This window comes from Lepisma saccharinum, chromosome 24 (assembly GCF_977018435.1).
Source record: "Lepisma saccharinum chromosome 24, izLepSacc3.1, whole genome shotgun sequence".
NCBI classification, from domain to species: Eukaryota; Metazoa; Arthropoda; class Insecta; order Zygentoma; family Lepismatidae; genus Lepisma; species Lepisma saccharinum.
In genome coordinates this window covers 57,059,422-57,074,866 of record NC_139252.1, presented here as the reverse complement: position 1 = coordinate 57,074,866, position 15,445 = coordinate 57,059,422, and the positions used below count along the sequence as shown (strand labels likewise).

General features: G+C 36.0%; 1 protein-coding gene across 1 annotated transcript; it reads right to left on the bottom strand.

Annotated features, from left to right (window-relative positions):
- Positions 1-2,196: 2,196 nt before the first annotated feature.
- Syngr (synaptogyrin) lies at positions 2,197-15,180 on the bottom strand. Its single transcript, XM_083110310.1, has 5 exons — positions 15,027-15,180; positions 13,929-14,163; positions 8,964-9,103; positions 6,607-6,787; positions 2,197-5,286 (listed from the first exon to the last, which is right to left on the bottom strand). Exons 1-5 carry the CDS (start codon positions 15,126-15,128, stop codon positions 5,249-5,251), a joined length of 696 nt encoding a protein of 231 aa, XP_082966436.1. The 5' UTR covers positions 15,129-15,180; the 3' UTR covers positions 2,197-5,248.
- Between the last annotated feature and the right edge of the window lie 265 nt (positions 15,181-15,445).

Below are 15,445 nucleotides of genomic sequence, written 5' to 3'. Positions count from 1 at the left end.
TTCTAATAGTACCTACAGATGTCAATTTCCACTGACTGAACCCTAATAGAAGGATTTCTAATAGTACCGATGTCAATTTCCACTGACTGAACCCTTATAGAAGGATTTCTAATAGTACCATATGTCAATTTCCACTAACAACCCTTATAGAAGGATTTCATTTCCACTGACTGAACCCTTATAGAAGGATTTCTAATAGTACAGACGTCAATTTCCACTAACAACCCTTATAGAAGGATTTCATTTCCACTGACTGAACCCTTATAGAAGGATTTCTAATAGTACAGACGTCAATTTCCACTGACAACCCTTATAGAAGGATTTCTAATAGTACCTACAGATGTCAATTTCCACTGACTGAACCCTAATAGAAGGATTTCTAATAGTACCGATGTCAATTTCCACTGACTGAACCCTTATAGAAGGATTTCTAATAGTACCACATGTCAATTTCCACTAACAACCCTTATAGAAGGATTTCATTTCCACTGACTGAACCCTTATAGAAGGATTTCTAATAGTACAGACGTCAATTTCCACTAACAACCCTTATAGAAGGATTTCATTTCCACTGACTGAACCCTTATAGAAGGATTTCTAATAGTACAGACGTCAATTTCCACTGACAACCCTTATAGAAGGATTTCTAATAGTACCTACAGATGTCAATTTCCACTGACTGAACCCTAATAGAAGGATTTCTAATAGTACCGATGTCAATTTCCACTGACTGAACCCTTATAGAAGGATTTCTAATAGTACCATATGTCAATTTCCACTAACAACCCTTATAGAAGGATTTCATTTCCACTGACTGAACCCTTATAGAAGGATTTCTAATAGTACAGACGTCAATTTCCACTAACAACCCTTATAGAAGGATTTCATTTCCACTGACTGAACCCTTATAGAAGGATTTCTAATAGTACAGACGTCAATTTCCACTGACAACCCTTATAGAAGGATTTCTAATAGTACCTACAGATGTCAATTTCCACTGACTGAACCCTAATAGAAGGATTTCTAATAGTACCGATGTCAATTTCCACTGACTGAACCCTTATAGAAGGATTTCTAATAGTACCATATGTCAATTTCCACTAACAACCCTTATAGAAGGATTTCATTTCCACTGACTGAACCCTTATAGAAGGATTTCTAATAGTACAGACGTCAATTTCCACTAACAACCCTTATAGAAGGATTTCATTTCCACTGACTGAACCCTTATAGAAGGATTTCTAATAGTACAGACGTCAATTTCCACTGACAACCCTTATAGAAGGATTTCTAATAGTACCTACAGATGTCAATTTCCACTGACTGAACCCTAATAGAAGGATTTCTAATAGTACCGATGTCAATTTCCACTGACTGAACCCTTATAGAAGGATTTCTAATAGTACCATATGTCAATTTCCACTAACAACCCTTATAGAAGGATTTCATTTCCACTGACTGAACCCTTATAGAAGGATTTCTAATAGTACAGACGTCAATTTCCACTGACAACCCTTATAGAAGGATTTCTAATAGTACCTACAGATGTCAATTTCCACTGACTGAACCCTAATAGAAGGATTTCTAATAGTACCGATGTCAATTTCCACTGACTGAACCCTTATAGAAGGATTTCTAATAGTACCGATGTCAATTTCCACTGACTGAACCCTTATAGAAGGATTTCTAATAGTACTGATGTCAATTTCCACTGACAACCCTTATAGAAGGATTTCATTTCCACTGACTGAACCCTTATAGAAGGATTTCTAATAGTACCGATGTCAATTTCCACTGACTGAACCCTTATAGAAGGATTTCTAATAGTACCGATGTCAATTTCCACTGACAACCCTTATAGAAGGATTTCATTTCCACTGACTGAACCCTTATAGAAGGATTTCTAATAGTACAGACGTCAATTTCCACTAACAACCCTTATAGAAGGATTTCATTTCCACTGACTGAACCCTTATAGAAGGATTTCTAATAGTACAGACGTCAATTTCCACTGACTGAACCCTAATAGAAGGATTTCTAATAGTACCGATGTCAATTTCCATTGACTGAACCCTTATAGAAGGATTTCTAATAGTACCGACGTCAATTCTACTCACTGCACAAACCTTTCCTTTTATGGGGTACAAGCTTAGAAGCGGACTGAATTGCATATCTTAAAAAATTAACAGAGGAACATATTCTGAAAACAATGTAAGAACAAACCATTTATTTTAACTTTAAATACTTCCAACCATGAAAATAGAAATAATTCCCCTTGCACCAGGTAACGAAAATAAATGGGCCCATGGTAGCAACAATATACTGGAATCCTATTATCACTATTAACAAGAATTTATTCATTACAGTGTTACAATACAAGGGTCTTGCATATAAAAAATCACCAACAATCATGCTTTAACTCACATTGGCCTTCTTCAAATTAACATTTCTAAAATTAACGTTCAGGTCAAATGAGAGAAGAAAAATACTATTAAAACTATAAGTTGTAGGTCGAACACAAAAGAAGGATGTAAACACTTATTTGCTTTATTATAATCACCTTTTTTCTGAGTGACATGGTACACAACACAATATGAGTACCACCAACATTTGCACAGCTCTTTTTTTTAATTTTTTATTATCAAATATCAACTTAATTACATATAGAGTAAGTATTTAATAACTATTTAACAAGACACAATCTTTCACCAGCCCTTAAATATCATTTATAATACTTCTTTTGAGGTATATGATGTACTCGCAAGTACCCCGATTTTATTTTCCTCTCCAAATAATCACAGGAAAAACTTTGCATGAAAATCTTACGAGAATGGGATATACATAAAATAAATCCCTATGACGTTATTGCTGTCTTTACTATTTTTTTTAAAAAGAAGAAATGTATATTTACAATCAACAGCAGTTTGTTTAAATCAGTTTGAGCTTGCAGGAAACGCTTTTCAGTAAAAAATTTATTTATTGTGTAAATTCTATTAAGGAGCCAAAGAATATTTTACATGCCTTTCGTTAAACCTTTCAGAGCATCAAAATTCGTTCTCCCCCTTCTTAATGGAGGAATAACAAATTTGTTACGTTTTTCTTAAACATGTTATGGCACAGTACTTGAGGGCACACCAGTTATGGTACTTATGTAACGAACAACTCGATCCTTTATTTCTTTTTAAAAAGAAAATGATAAGTGCGGCAACAGGAATTCTTCACTGTGCACAACCTATCACCTACTATGGTACTAAAACACGGCATAATGCCATGCACTAATATCAACCAATGTCAGCCGTTGAAACCTACAGCCTCCAAATTTTCCTGATTCAAACAAGAATGAAGTTATTTAGTTTGAGATGACATTACAAAGTTTTGCACTGTGTGTTATGTTCATAATATAATCTCTTTCTCTCTAGATATATACATATATAATATTTACATAATAAGTCAGATGCAAATAATCTTTGGCAAATAAATACTAAATCACAAAAGCTGAACATTTTTTTCCACATCATATACAGACTACATCCTATGAAGTTTGCCTATACAGTGATACGTTGCATGAAAATACTGGTTGTGCCTACGATCTTGATACTGAAATCCCCTACCAGCACATTCATATTTTTTTTGTAAGTTTTACATACAACATTAACAAAGACAAAAGGCCCAAAGCTTCTAGTGCTCAGAGCAAACTCCATTATTTGCCGTTGCACAATTGTTTGCAAGGGAACACAATATAGTGTGCAGCACACTCTATGCTGCGAGACTAGAAAGCACATCTTTTCTCTGGGTGAGGACCTCGTCGCCTTTCTATTACATCCTCACTCTCCAGACGAAACGAAATAGAAAAACACAGCATTATGAAAGATTTTTTCTTCCTTAAAATTCGTTTAGACCTATATGCATTATTGAAAGATGACATTAGAGTAACAAAATAGAAATTCTTCGTCATCTTGCTGCAAACGTATCAACAAGTGTTGGCAAGAGTAATGGAAAGGATGCAGCACGAGTGACGAAGAAGTCCCATTCGCTCGTAATACACCGGGTGCATCCTTTATTCGAAATCATCCCGTTTTAACGTCACACCAATATTTGCATTTTTGTTACGGAATTTTTTCTTGTCATTTATTTGCAAAGGGTCCCACTATTTTGCCGAAAAAAATCTTCAGCAAATATGAGCAACTCTCATATTGTTCTAACCTTTCATAATACTTGTTTACACACATGTGAAAATACACCCATACCTATAACTAGCTCTGAGGTGTAGAACAAAGGAACACAACCAGAGGCAACTTAAGGATAATCATCCACTTATGGCACATTTGGCCCCGTATACGGAGACTGACTGCCTTTTATATCCTGCTTACACCTGAAGATTGCATTGTAGATTAGTGCTAAAGTTGCTAATCCATTTCATAAATATGCAACAAAAGTATGAAATGTGATGCATTAAAACTGGCTACGGATATCCATCCTCGTTTTTAAAGTACATTGAATTTACTATTAAAATATTAGACTTTTCAAATCTTTGGTCAGAAGTTCTTTGAGATCATTGTACTAAGAATATTTACTAATAAAAGATCACTGGATTAGTTTTAGTTAATGTGCAATAAATATATATACATATATCTGTAGAAAAATCAAATGCACAAAAATCATGCATGTTTTTCTGTCCTTGAAATTTCTAGAAAGTCAAATTAGATTTGGTTTCTCTTCTTGTGAGGCAAAAAAATAGATATTTTGTTTGTACCTGCCTATATAAAATGAGATATGTGAGAATTCAGCCTGCTCTTCCACAAATGAAGTGTTTTCTAACGTTCCTCTTTAGGGGTAGATTCTTACAAGGAAAAATTAAGTACATTGTATTATTTTAGATAAAAGTGCAGTATTCAGCAACATTAAATGCTCTGGGACACTTAAGAGCAAACAATTATTATTATTATTTTACTTTTTTTAAATGTGTACTATTGTTTCATTAAAGGAAGCCTACATACGAGCAAGAACACACTCGTAAGGTAACGTATCACCACCTCACCTACTGGCATGCAATCCCTACAAGTTTTGCAGATCACATTTGTCAAACAAACCAAACAATCAGGTGTCATGAACAGAAAAATAAACAATTCTACACCTAGAGCACGTTGGAATAAACCAAAACCTGGAATGCTCTATGTCTTTGCAAGTCGCACCATGCCACACTCCATTGTATTGTGTGTGTGTGATTTCTGCAACTATTCTCAGGCGCTTAATACGCAGGAGCCTGAAATTCTGTTCCTACGGGACCTGAAACAAAAGTATGATTTAGAAAGGTGAGGTTACAGACTGTAATATTTAGGGGTGTGCGGGATCCTGAAAAGTCGGTACCAGGATCGGGGAAAAAATATTCTTTCCCGATCCAAATTCAGGAAATTCCAAATGGTTATTTTTTAAAGTGGTTAATTCTCGATGTTTTCTGCATTGTAAGTGCCTGAAACTTCTTGGAAATTGAAAGTTTTTATTTCGTCAATGCAGAAGCAGTTATTTAAAGGAAAAATGGCATTTAGAATTTGAGATTTACACAGTGTCGAGAAATTTCGAACATTTCCCATCCTGAACCTCTGAATTAAAAAAAAAATCACATCCTGACCAAACATCTCTGTCCTGCACACCCCTAGTAATATCATATCTAAATATGTTGGTTTGCAGGGTTAGAAGAATACAGGGTGCCTGAATTTTCAAATTCAGTTATAAAAAACAGGTTGTTTTTTTAAAAATATTTTGAGTTTTCTTATAGAAACCTCCATAACCTATCTTCACACAAAAACTAGTGCAGTACTTTTTTTTATGTCTGTGTGTTTTCTTCATTACATGTATCATTAAATTAGAATAAGAAACATGCAACCACAAATTTATGCACCATTGCTAGCCAAATTTTAGAAGCTGCTGTGATCTGGTAGAGTTGGCCATATATTAGAATGTATTGCATAGCCTGTGTGTATATATATATATTTAAAAAAAAAGGTGGCTCCCTAGGAAAAGAAGCTGCTGCCTGATTTTTTTTAGTTTTGTCTACCCTGTTGGTTTTTGGCAGATACATGGTAATCTATTCTGAACAACATCCATGCCCAGGCTGAGATTCGAACCTGGGACCCCTGCCATCGTAGTGCGATGTCCTAACCACACCGGCACGCTATCAGGGAGGACTGAAAGATGATAATCAGTGAACAAAATGAATTTTAATGAGAACTAGTGGAATTGTGTTTATGTGTATTTTCAGTGCAGCCCAACATTATTGTTCTTAAAGTGTTCATCTTTATGACAGTGACTATATCTTATCCTTGCATCTTGTGTATACAAACTGTGGTATTCGCATGCTGTTTTCAGGAGTTGAATGCAACCTAAATAAACAAGTAGGTACGTTGTAACATGCCACAAAGGCACGTAACATACACAAACTCGGCTACTTATGGAGGTGATGTGATCACCACCATGCTCTTGCACCTTTCAGGTACCTACTTATTAGACTGAGAGAACCCATAATGGAACCTAGGTCTCCTGCATGACCAGTCAGATGCCCCACTCCCACGGCTCTCTTACCAATAAATCTTGTATTCAATTACTTACCTTTCGTTTGATTCCCCGAGAATGGAGGCTCCTGATATCCTCCTTCCGGATCTGGTCCGCCTGGGTATGAGGAATAGGGAGTGCCGCCTGGAATAGCACCGGGATCTGCTTCATAACTCGGTGCAAATGCAGCATCAGCTCCCTGGCGAAAGCGTTGAAATGCAAACCAGGCACAGCCAGCCTGAAACAAAAATCAACAGCCATTAGAACAAAGAAAACAATGCACTAACAAATAACAAGGGCACCAATTAATTTTCGGAAAAAAATTACAAAACAGTAGTGCTTGAAGTCCATGGTTACAAAAACAAAATATTATGGTCACCTGAGGAATTTTACACTTATACGAGGGGATGCTGAAAAGTTCGTAGCCCGACGTAGAGGGAATGCACTTGGAATTATGAAACTTCATAGTTACTCAACATACTACCCTCGAAGCTCAATGCACTTTCTGGCCCAGTGCTCCAACATTTGCAACCCACTTTTAAAAAATGCTTAAGTTTTGTACTCGCACCAATGCTCTGTGGCAGTAATAACCTCATGACAATGCCTCTGCTCATTGAGCAGCAGCAACACAGCAGAAATTGTGAGACCTGGGCTTTCAGTGTCTTGATCATCCACCCTATTCCCCGATCTGACTCCATCGGACTACTTTCGGTTTCCTCAGCTCATAAAACACCTGCAGGGATGCCATTTTCCCTGAGATCAGACGGTGATTACTGCCACAGATGCGAGGAGCAAACTTCAGCACTTTTTAAAGTGGTTTGCAAAAGTTGGATCACCGGGCCAGAAAGTGCATTGAGCTTCGAGGAGAGTATATTGAGTAACTATGAAGTTCATCATTCCAAGTGCATTCCCTCTACGTCAGGCTATGAACTTTTCAACATACCCTCGCACTTTCATCAAGTGTTTCAAATCTATGAAAATATATTAGTTTGCAGCATACTTTATTTGTTCCGCAGCATTAAATTCTCTCTCCAGTGTTAAAAAAAACACTCATAACAAAATTTGATATGGAATTCATAGCTAGACTTAAGAGGAAAAAGGAGCTTCTCCTGGGTGTTAGTGTTATTTTCTTATATGAAAAGGCTCACTAAATATATCTATGTAGTACATGCATATCAGCATAGCTATAGTAGTTTAGTATATTTTTTTTGTAAATAGAATCTAATAGTATAATTTTCAACATTGGAATTGATATATTTTTTTTTAAAAATGTTACACTTTTTAATGCATTCACATAAACTCTCAATTATATAACTCTCTCTTGAACTATATCGACAAATATTTGTATAATTTCACTTAACGGTCACTAAACCTGATCCCAGAGCAAGCCATAATATATTTTGATTGCTTAGAGCAGTGATTCTCAACCTTCATGAGACAGTAGCCTGACTTTTGTTTTCAATTAATTACCTAAGGACAACAAGTTTACTGAAATACTTTTATAACTTTTTAAACTTTATACATTAATATACACCACTGAAATTAATTAATAATAAATTCTGACATAATAATAAAGAATAAAAGTTTGATCATGTCTTCCCTTCTTGACAAGTAAAAAATTAGGTATAAATTAATTGGCAATCAATGAATCTAATGGACCTTTCATAATATAATTGATGCCGGTGTGTAAAACTGGACCACAAAGTTGTCTAAAATTGAAAAAAAAAAAACACTGCAACAAGCATCATACAAGCTGAATGAAAACCACAAACTTTGCCATCACATAGTTTGATCTTCGTTTCTTGTGTGCAACTAAAGTTATTGACTGCATTGTCACGACATTATGCAGTACACAAAGTGTGCTGCTCAGGTCAGATAATCGGGACTGAACCTATAGTTTAAAAGGTATCAAACTCAAGCCCATGACCCTTAACATACGAGATGACATTGCTGTAGGGTAGGCCCATTTTGCAATTAATTCATACCTTGATTTTTTTTCTTTCTTTGTGGAAATGCTATCACTGTATCTTTCTCTTGCCTGGGACTAATTCGCTGCACTTTTTGACACCATGCGTAGCACATGTACATTCCATGCTAGGTTGGTGTAGTGAAATAATGCTGAACCAAGTAGATGCTGTACACAAAAGCGGTGCTCTAGTTTATCAACAAATCCCTGTCCGCTGCTTTTAACGTTCATTTCATTGATTAGCACATACCACGTGACATACACCACTCCAGAATTTGTGCGAACACCAAATCAATGAAGTAGACGACGACTGTGTTTCACTTTGTAACCAATCAGACACGTGAGTGCAAAGAGTGTCAAAAAGTGCAGCATTGAGTGTGTCATGGGAGGATGTTCTGAATATGTGTTTCAATCAGAAATATACGATGCAGCATTTAGCTACACTTACCCAAGTAAAGATGGAAAAGAAACAAAAAGCAATGGCACCCTGCACATTGTTCACACCAACTCCTCCTGGTGGATCCGCAGAATTACTCCACTGGTTCGTCAAATAGCAGAAACCAACAAAGTATAGGAATGCCCAAAATGCTAGATATATAAAAAAAAAATTACTGTACTAAAAAAATTAAATAATAAAATTAACTATATTAACCATTGTAAAATATTCATTTTTTGTGTGTGAATATAAATATGTACCTCACTTCGTACATTCTTTTGCAATCCCTCATGTGGTCCAACAAAGTTTATTACTCTGATTATAATACTGAAAAAGTAATTGATGAGCAGAAGTATGCTGCTTCATTATAGAGTTTATCAAATGTTTGAAATTAGTTTGTAAATGTGAATATGCAATTACAATGCTAAATGCCTAAGTTCAGCTTTGAAGCATGGAGTTTATGATCTGAGAAGAAATATAAACAAATATTTTGTGCATATAAAGTTCACTATTTTTTTTAATGTATCTATTTATTGTCTGAACTGTTCATACATATTATCACTTTAAACATACCCTGAAACTTATCTAGTTATTAATTCATCAATGCTAATAGCATTACCCTTTGGGAATTTTTCCATAAAATTACTGCAAATAACGTTCCTAATAGAGTGCTGCATTGAAGCCTTTTTGCTCGATCGTCTAATAGTTTGCACGGATGACGCTAGATCAGGGCGCGAAATTTCCGGTCGCCAGGTCGCCATTGGCGACCAAAAGTTTGAGCCTGGCGACTAAAATTTTGTTGTTTCAAATGTGTGTCAAACATGTCCGAACATCTCAATCCAATGTTCGTTCATGGTTTTGGAAAGTGAGCCGATTGAAAACCCCGTGTCCACTCAACGCCGACCCCATCTTACAAATTTATTTAATGTAGCAAACTATGTAGATAACATGAAAAGCCATTTAAGGACTTTGTAGATCTGCTGTGTTTGGCATGAAAATTAAGTGTGAGTGTTCTACCTAAGTAAGGCAATGAAAAGCAATGCAGAGAATTTATTCATTTCATAGCTGAAACTTTGAAGTTAGGTCTAGTGGAGAAAATAAATAAAAGTACATACATCAGCCTTCTGATGGATGGATCACAGATAGATCATCATTCGAGCATGCAAATGTGTACGTCTAATAAGACAATAGGTTCAAATAAATACAGAAACAAGTATTACATTGTAGGCTTGGCTTGGGTACTGATGGTGCAGCAAATATGGTCGGGCACAAATTAGGATTGGCTGTGCAAATGAAAGCAATTTGTAATAAAATGATAAATATTCACTGCCTTGCACACCGTTTGCAGTTAGCTGTGTTGGAGTTAAATATCGTAGAGGATTTGATTCCGTGATTAGGAATATTTTCAGTTTTATCATGGCTCTGCTAAAGACTTCACCTCTTGAGAGAAACGTCAGAAGTTATAGGAGAAGAAATTCTACAACTGAGTGACATCAACACTATTAGGTGGTTAGCCAGCAAAGAAAGTGCTGTAAGCGATCTCTTGCAATCATGGAAAGCTGTTGTGACCCATCTTGAACATGTGGCACATGGAAAAGACAATCAATGATGGCGCTAAAGCTAAGGGTTTGCTGAAAAGTATGAAGCAATTTAAATTTGTTAAGCTTCTGTAAACTGAACCCTTTAAGCGTGGCACTACAAAATAAGAATTTTTGATTTCATCTCTGAAAATAAGACTTGAACACTGGATGACCTACAATCTAATGTTGGACCAAGCAAACAAGATTTCTTGGACCATGTATCCATTTCAGGGAAGATCAGGGATGTGCAGCTCACAAACATTCAAAATGGAGAGCAAGAGTTTCAGACTGTTAGAGGAAACTTAATTAACAATGCGAAGGTGTAAATCACAGAAAGATTGCAATCTATATTAACAGATGTGATTGCATGTCTGCATGTTTTCGACACCTTGAGTTGGCCTCCCAAAGAAAATATTCTTCAGTAGCGCTACATGTACTTGAACCCGAGCCTCTATAATGAGAAAGTGGATGTTCTGTTAGCAGAGTGGACAGAATACAAACTTTTGTTTCCATCTCTGAATTTGAATCAGATGCTGGAGAAGATTCACAGTGAGGAGTGTTCAGCAAGATTCCACAATTTGTTCCAGATTTTGACATTTTGTGCTGTTCTACCAGTGAGAACAGCTTCATGTGAGAGAGGTTTCAACTGTCACAACAGACTTAAGACTACTTACTGGAACTCTCTGAAGATTGAGACCAGTGGCGTATGCTGGATTTAAAACCTGGGCTATCTCTCTTTAACATAATGTTCAAATGGGAGGCTCTTTTTCGTTCAATTTCTTGGATTTTAAGGTGATGTGACATTGTGATTAAAATACGTACATTACAATTTACTAATAATTATAAAAATATCACTGTTTCATTAATATAAAAACAATATGGAAAACATTTCAAATATTTCATGTCATTTCATGGTTATTTATAAAATATAGAGGCCCATATTGTGAAATATTTATGTAGGCCTACGTGCGAGATAAAATATACGCATATAATAAACTTCTTACCTTGAATATTTAATTTGGACAGGAACTCCATTCTTCTCTTGGCAACCTCTGCGGTAAAATGGTTATTAGCACATCGCACTACGACGCCAGGTGTCCCAGGCTCAAATCCAGGCATGGACATGGATATTCTTTGTGAATGACCCTTCACGAATTTCATCGTATCGTCACTCATTCTCATCGTCGCGATTAGCTAAAGTGGCAGAAGAGCAACGCAAAATAACAAATCAAATCCATTCTTCTCTTCTTTGCAATGCCAGAGGCCTGCATATCTTCACGATTTGAAATTTATCCTCATGCACGAGCAGAGTAAATTGTTTCGGCAATAGTTCGTTAATTATGTCATTCATTTTCGTTCACTACACGACGCAGCACAGACCATTCAAAACATATATACGTAATTCACTCATTCAATACACTTAAGAAAATCCACACAGTAAGAAACCTAATTTTCTTCAACTACCTTCAACGCGATTTCCATTTGCAAAATGCCCTTTGTCATCTCCGGCCAGTCCGTCTACCCCAGCCAGTCATAAACAAAGCAGCAGAGGGTTGCTGCTTGTAAAGCGTGGTTGGGTGAAGGTCAGCGGCCTGCGAGTTCTGCATGTGTTCGATGGGACAGTGTTGTTTTGGCCTACGGGACAAATTCCCTATCACATGCCAGCCACTCTTTTCCCGTTCCTGTAATAGTAGTTTAGTATCAAAATTTCCCTTACCTGGGAAAATCCCATGCTGGTTAGCGAATTGACATCGCTGTAAGGTTTTACCGCCGTTGTAAAACGAAGAGTTCCCTGTCTAAGAAGCCACTACAAATACGTCACCGACCACCTCCTGGCGCTGGTCGGGGAAGAATTTAACCGCTGAAGTCTGGTGGTAGTTTTAAAGGAAAGGAATCCATCCCCATGTATAGAGCGAGCAGAAGGAAAACAAACCTTGGACGAAAAATCCCCGCCCAGACTTTTCTTCCGTTTAGCTCGGGCCATAAGTACTCTCCTCGCGGGAGTACGGTGCAGAGGAGTCGCGGGATTTATACTATCATTTTTTTCCCGCGGTCGTTGTTTGAGAGTGAAGCATCAGTCACAGTTGATAGTTGATTATTTTCTGTATTTAATCTGGGCTTCGGCGATAGCCTAGGTAGCCTAGAATATACGCGCCTGATTGAGACACTGGATGATTTGATCTCAGTGTCTGGCCCAGCAGCTGTGATTAATAAGTGGTACTTCAGTGTAGAACTACAGCGCTACACAAACATTAATTCCTAACGTATGTTCTTTTTAATAATTGCTCATATTTTTATTATTTATCAGTAAAATAGTGGCGACCAAAGATTTTAGTCCGGCGACTGACTTCAAACTTGAAATTTCATGCCCTGCGCTAGATGGCTGACGGAATGGACAGTTTCTTTGCTCAAACAGGCAAAACTAGCGGTATACGCTCGAAGCCCAGTAGTACACTTAAAACCGTAATTTGTCTGTGGTAGCGGGCCCTCAAATATGGATCGTGAAGTGATAGATGAGTGAAATCGAAACTTAAGTGAACATAGTCATCATCTCTATGTTCAGATGTAATTTAGTCTATCTTACCAATACATAGCAATATATGTAAATAATTGATATGATTATGGGCTTAAACTACCAGGATGAATTTTTACATATATACGATTATTTTCCTATTGAAATTATATTTGATATTCTATTTACTTGAGAGTGGGAGATTCGATAAGAGTATTTTCGAGTGGTCCAATGCAGTACTCCAGTTCCTAATAAAAAGTTGCTTGGAATGTAAAAAAAAAAAAAAAACTGCAGGGACAGCAACAATATGAATAATTCCTCTAAAAACTTGAAAATATATTATGAGGTTCAACATTTTTTCAGCGACATATGATATATATTTATGTATCCTATTATTACTCTACATGAAAACATGGTAAGGATGAATGATGGACAATCAGGATTCAAATATAAAAATTATGGTTTTCTCAAGCAACAGAATAACCACTCAGCACAATGGAGTGTTAAATCCAGTGGTATGATCATCATTTACATTAGATTATGCAAATAATAATAGCAGAACTGTTACGTCTTAATCTTCCTGGCATAAACATAAATACACATCTCAAGAGCGGAACTTCAAAAATAAGTATATTTAAACTGATACCAACGTGAATTTAAATCTTAACACATTAAATCATACAAAGATTCACAAACAAGGTGCATAATAGTTGCTATGCCCAGACTATTACATTGGCCACAGCTGCCAGTTCACCATGCATAATAATGCATGTTATGGTATATAACAAGAACTCTTGCTCTTACAGACATTTCCAACAGCAGATATGTTTGCATACAAAACTCAACAAATGTATACACCTGAATACAATAAAAATTTAAACCAACCTGAAAATCCCAAGTCCAGGAGCACATAGTGTTTCCTTGTTTTTACAGATGACATCCGTTCAAACAGAAATTCCCCAGCCAGGAAACCTATAGATGCTACAAATGCAATGACTCCTATTCCTACGCCATAATTACAAGCATCTCTATCTTTATTGTAAAGACACTCCTCTTTCCCTTCCTCATTTCGCTGATATCCTTGAGATGAAATGCACCCAAACACTATAATGGAAAACAGCTGAAATAGGAGAAAAGTATGGAATGAACTTAAATTAAAATTTACATAAGGAATAAAACTGCAAGATAAGAACAATTCACCTCTGGAGCTGAAGATTGGAACATTAACCTTTAGTTTACATGAGGAAATACCTAGTTTTATCCAGAATCGATTTAAGGTTCTCACAGAGTTTCTTTATTATTATTATTCAACTTCCTTGTCATTCTTTAAGACATGAATAAGTATTTAAAATTAATTGCAACCAGGATATGAATAGCAGACATTTAAAATGTACAATATCTTCGGAACATAACATCTCTATCGAAAGCAAAATATAAAAGAGCAGTACATTGAAGCTATTTTATATAATACGTGTTGTCTCAACCAAAAATGTAGCGCCATTGTTCTATTACAAATAATATCGTACACTTCCATTACAGGAATCGATAATATAATTCAAAGAAACTGAATTAACATACTAGTACGACAGCGTTAGATTATACTGTTAACATTAATCACTATGCATTACGGGAATTTTAACGATTTAGAAAAGTATCAGTTAGGGCTATTTTCAATTCGTAATCTTCAATAACTAACTTGAGGAAAATAGCTAAAACACGTAAGAAACACATTAGTTTATTTATTCCATCTATCGAATTTCTGCAAAAGAAAGAGAATTATTAAGATTCCATTATTTTTTATTATATTCCAACAGCAGACAACGGAAAATCAATATCCCCTTCAATCGACATTCTACCCCTACTAAGCAAAATCATGGCGACCCTCTCATGAAATCAATGATCACTTTTGGTGTTTTCTTTGTAAACGTATCACACAAAATAAAACTCAATTTATATTTTTTGTGCAATACTAACAATACATACCCAGCACAATGCCCTTAAAATCACTGTTGGACGTTGGATAAATTGAAGAGGATCGAAAGGTGATCCTGCTTTCCCACCTCCGTACGCCCCACCTCCGTCCATTTTCTTGCAAACTACTTAAAAATCAAATGTGATATTATTTTCTACTGATGTGCACTTAAAGATATTTATAACGTATCAAATATATTACTAGTTATATTTATGTAATAATATTTTACATACACCACTATTTTAAGCGTGTATGATAACTTATATAGGAACAATTTCGTGTATTGTAGTAACTCTAAAATCAGCTGTATCATAGTGGGAGCTACAGGCGGGAGAAACCATATGATCAAGAATCATCTTCTTTATGTAAACTTTGATATTACGTCAAGACAGAGTTACGTTTTATCATAGAATAGTTTTATTGCACGGAA

Excerpts from the sequence above, each read along its gene's own strand:
- Syngr (XM_083110310.1), bottom strand. The coding sequence starts at position 15,128 with ATGGACGGAGGTGGGGCGTACGGAGGTGGGAAAGCAGGATCACCTTTC. Across the intron at positions 14,164-15,026 it reads TTTTAAGGGCATTGTGCTGG|CTGTTTTCCATTATAGTGTT; the intron begins GTATGTATTGTT and ends CTCCTATTTCAG. Across the intron at positions 9,104-13,928 it reads CCTGGACTTGGGATTTTCAG|CATTTTGGGCATTCCTATAC; the intron begins GTTGGTTTAAAT and ends TTATATATCTAG.